This window comes from Chrysochloris asiatica, unplaced genomic scaffold (genome assembly GCF_000296735.1).
Source record: "Chrysochloris asiatica unplaced genomic scaffold, ChrAsi1.0 scaffold00039, whole genome shotgun sequence".
NCBI lineage: Eukaryota > Metazoa > Chordata > Mammalia > Afrosoricida > Chrysochloridae > Chrysochloris > Chrysochloris asiatica.
In genome coordinates this window covers 14,941,714-14,946,496 of record NW_006408557.1, presented here as the reverse complement: position 1 = coordinate 14,946,496, position 4,783 = coordinate 14,941,714, and the positions used below count along the sequence as shown (strand labels likewise).

Here is a 4,783-nt window from a genome sequence, read left to right as displayed (position 1 = left end):
TGAGTTTAAACTGCTGACCTTAAGGTTCAAACAGATCTTGTGGTCTAGTGTTTGATCCCACAGCACCACACCAGTTCTCACTAGCCTTAAATTGATACATTCCATGGAGCAATTATACATAAAACTATTAAGGGAGTAGGTCATCTGGTGGAAGTCTATTCCTCACGCTCCTCTCCCCCAGAAAAAAAACACCCTTAGTGTCATTCCAGTTATCTGTAGAACACAGTTAAAAAACATAGACTTTCATTTCACTAACCTGGACATTGAGGAAAATGTCATTGGAAGGAGGGAGTCTACAGAGAAGTAATGGTTATACTTTGTTACATAAGGTCACAAAAAAAATAAAGCCATCCTCATTTGCTGTCACTGTGGTTTCATCAAAAGGAAGACATAGTTTCGAAACAAAAGGCAGTTCTTTCCAGGTGAAGACCATTGAGAACTTCAGTGGACATTTTGCTTCTGATTAATTAGTAGTAACCCAATTATTATTTCACTCCAGACTTTGGACCAGCACTTAGAAAGCATAGCTAAAACAACTCTGGTGTCTGCACAACTCTAAATTGTGCCCATTCCAAGCTGAGTTTCTTCCTACTTGGTATGCCACTTCATGCTTCATGACACCATACTGGAAGTCCTGTGTGTGTAAGTGAATATGAACAGGGAAACTGAGGCACATACCTGCATCTGACTTCGCAGTAGCTTGTGAACTCGAAATAAGTAGGTGTCGTTGCTGGCATTGTTGTAGCTCTGAATTAAGAAACTGAGTGTTGCGTTCATGTTTTGCTTGCTCATGGACTTCTCCAGGAAGCCCTCCCACCTTTGTAAATGACCCAACTTGACCATCAGGACCAGGGCAGCAAGCAGAAGCAAGGAGTTCCTCCAGCATCCAAACTTTATCTCCATAGCCTCAGATGCTTTCCAGAATGGGACGGTGCCAGGTAGCTAGCAGTTTCCTCTGCACAGCAGCCCTAGTCTACACGGGCTTTTCCAAGAGATGGCCTGCCTGCATGCATGTAAACAGAAATGTAAGCCTGAAGCAGGTCTTTCTAGGACGCCACACACACACACACACACATACACACAATGTGATGGGAGGACAGGCCAATCCAGTCTCCCTGCTGGGTTTGTTTTCCACACATTTATGATAACCATCCGGTTCTTTGCTGATCCAATTGAGCAGAAGTTCTAAACATTTGCAAAAGGGAACAAGACTCAAGTCCTGCCTTCACACTTACGTATCAGGGAAGAGACAAACCACCAAACAGACATTTAAAGTGCTAGGCACTAAGATCTAGTGTGACAAAGGGGAGCCACTGTGGGACTCAGGAAAAGCCTATGGAGAAGGTAAGATCTTAATGGAAGTATAGAGAATCAGGGAGTGGAACAGGGGTAGTACATTTCAACTTACCCACTTCATGTTCCAACTGTCTTACTAAGCCATCAACTGTTCCTTGTACTTTCTCTAGAGCAGGGGTGGGGAACTTTTTTTTTTCTGCCAGAATTTATAACATCATTCGTGGGCCATATAAAACTATCACCTTAAAAATTAGCCTGCTAAATTTGGTCAAACATTTAATTAAGTCACCCCTAAGGAGTCCTGGTGTGGCGCTGTGAGTTAATACGCCAGACTGCAAAGCCATTAGAACAGCAAGGTTGGCAGTTCAAACTCACCAGCTGCTTCTTGGAAACCCTATACAGGGTTGTTATGGGTTGTAACCGACTTGATGGCACTTAACAACAACAATGGGATGGTTGGAACTGTGGTTGCCTTGGCAGGGCCAGACTAAATTATTTCACAGGCCTTATATGATCCACGGGCTGGACATTCCCCACGCCTGCTCTTGAGACAGGTTCCTCCTACCCAACTCACCTGCTACCTCTTCACCAGATTTTTGCCTGCTGGATGCCACTGTACCTACAATGCTCTGGTGCAAGCCCTTGCTATCTTGGTGTGACTCCAGTGAAGCTTTGTGAGGTAATACTAACTGCCCTATGAGGGAAAAATAAAGTGTGATACTCAGAAGTTAATCCTGCAGACCCCTGAATCTTAGGGGCCTTCACCTTCACCCAACAAAACCATATAAACCACCTAGTTTTTAAATTCTTGCTGAGGTAGGTTTCTGGATGAATTCTTCCTCCATAAAAAAGAACAATTTTTGAGACAATTAGAAAAATATGACTAAAGTCTGTAGACTAGTGGATGTTGTCAAGGGCTGTTGAGTCTATTCCAACCCATGGTGATGCTATATAGGGTTTCTGAGGAGAAGCCAATGAGCTTGAACCACCAACCTTGTGGTTCAAACTGACTGCCTAGTCCAGTACATTAACCCACAGCACCACACCAGGACTCCGGACTAGTGAGTTTGTGTCTCCTCCATTATATTGTACTGATTCTCACAGACCAATATTTAAGTTATTTATTTTGAAATTTTTCATTTAAAAATCATTTTAGACTTTTTTAAAGTTTGCAAAATTTATACAGTATTTTCACCTACCCTTTGGCTAGCTTTCCCAAACATTAACATCTTGTGTAACCACAGCACAATGGTGAAAACTAGTTAAGTTTATATTTATATAGTAGCGTAGTGGTTACAAATTGGGCTGTAAACCTCAGGTCAGCAGTTCAAAACTACCAGCTGTTCTTCAGGAGAAAGAGGAGGCTTTCTTCTCCTGTAAAGATTTATAGACTTGGAAACCCTGGACAGGGTCGCTATGAGTCTGAACTGACTCCACGGCACGTAAAAACAACATACCCTAGTTTAAGGAGCTCTGGTAGTGCAGTGGTTACAAATTGGGCTGCTAACCTCAAGGTCGGTAGTTCAAAACTACCAGCTGTTCTGTGGGAGAAAGATGAGGTATTCTGCTCCCATAAGGATTTACAGCCTCGGAAAACCTGTGCAGGGTCACTATGAGTCGGAACCGACTCCACGGTACTAAACAACATACCCTAGTTTAAAATAATTTTTTAATTTAAATTAAGATTTTTTCAAAATAATTAGCCAAACATTGGTCTGTGAGAATCTATACAATAAAGTGGAGGAGACATACAAGCTTTAGATTACAACTGTCCGTGGTTCAAATCTCAGCTCTGCTGTTTAACATGCTGAGTGATTCTGGATGAGTTACTTAATCTTCCAACCCACTGCTATCAAACTGATTTTAACTCATAGGATTTTCAAGCTGTACATCTGTACTGGGACAGCTATCCTCACCTTTGTTTCATGAAGTGGCTGCTCATCTGTAAGAATGGAAAATATTCTGATGATTGGATTAGAAGGTAGTCAAATAACTGTCTCCTATGTCCAAAATCAGATAATCAAGAATATTCTGTGTGTCATTCTTCTGTGACTCTGAAGCTACATGCTTATACCCAGAAGCCAGACCAGACTTCATCATGAAAACCCTGCTGGGAGCTACTCTCACTCTCAGAACGTGAGTTCTGTACTGGAAAACCCTGAGCCTCCATTTGTATCAAGTGAGTTCATGAAAATGAGCCTGAACCTGGGCTGTAAGAATTTCCTTGTAAAATATATACAGGTAGTCTCCAACTTAGGACATACTCAAATTATGACAAACCTAATTTACAACTATGTGGGTTGTGTTGTTCTGTTTTGTTTTGAGTTTATTTTTGAGGGTTGGGTGTCTTAGGTTGGGTTTTCTAGAGAAGCAAAACCAGTGCAGCAGATATTGTTTTTGTTGTTGTTGTTAAGTACCGTCGAGTCAGTTCTGACCCATAGCGACCCTGTGTAGGGTTTCCGAGGAGTGACTGGTGAGCTTGAACCACTGACCCTGCAGTTCAAATTGCTTTGCAATCTGGTGCATTAACCCACAGCACCACACCAGGACACACACACACACACACACACACACACATATATATGTTGGTGGTGATGGTGTGCCAAGGAGTCCATTTTGACTCTTAGTGACCCTACATAGGGTTTCTGAGGCTCTAAGTCTTTACAGAGCAGATAGCCTCATCTTTCTCCTGTGTAGCGACTGGTAGATCCAAACTACCGACCTTGCAGTGCCCAACTCATAATATGCTGTGCTACCAGGGTTCCTTGTATATAGATAGATAGATACAGAAGTTTATTATTAAGAAAATGGCTTACAGTTAACTAGAGAAAGATTTTTTTTTAAATGGGTTTCTTTGATAAAGGAAACAAGGGTAAATTGCTACAATTTGAAGAACTTGACCTATACTCATGGATGTAGTAGCTCAAAATACCAACAGAGAGGGAAGAAGTCTTCACATCAATTATTAATCCTATCCCCTCTGTATAAAGGGTAGATAGGGAAGGCCAGCTTAGTGATTGGCTACCTAAAATGAGAGGGTGAGAAAGGCATGAAGTGACTGGCTTACAAGCTTTCAAGAGGGAGTTTAGTTTAAGAGTATGTGAGGGAAGACAGAGTCCCCACTGAATAGTTTTCATCTTGTCTAGATGGGTCTGGTAAAAGGAGATGGGAATAAGATTCTTATGATTCAAGAGTGAGTAATTGTTATCATGACTAATTGAGACTGTTATAACTGTAAAGGTAGAAGTTTTGTAACAAAAATGGGGGAGTAGTTAATCTTACAGTCCAGAAACAGAGAACCCTACAACCATCAAAGGCCAAGAGCACAAGTGGAATGTGAGACCTTATCCAGAGAAGCAGTGACACCAGAGATGGAAGCAGAGATGGGGACATGGAGAGAGGGAGCACCTGAGGACTCTAGATTAATGGAAAGAGAGGGACTGAGAGCTGGCGGCCAGGAAGCAGGCTTGCAGAATATGCCCTTTGG

At 42.0% G+C, this 4,783-nt stretch overlaps 1 protein-coding gene across 1 annotated transcript in view; it reads right to left on the bottom strand.

Moving 5' to 3' along the window:
• The window catches only part of CSTL1 (cystatin-like 1), a 5,882-nt gene extending 4,979 nt beyond the window's left edge, over positions 1-903 (bottom strand). Inside the window, exon 1 of the mRNA XM_006860752.1 lies at positions 679-903. Within this exon, the coding sequence (XP_006860814.1) occupies positions 679-903 (225 nt within the window). The remainder of the gene's footprint in view (positions 1-678) is intronic.
• Positions 904-4,783: the final 3,880 nt, after the last annotated feature.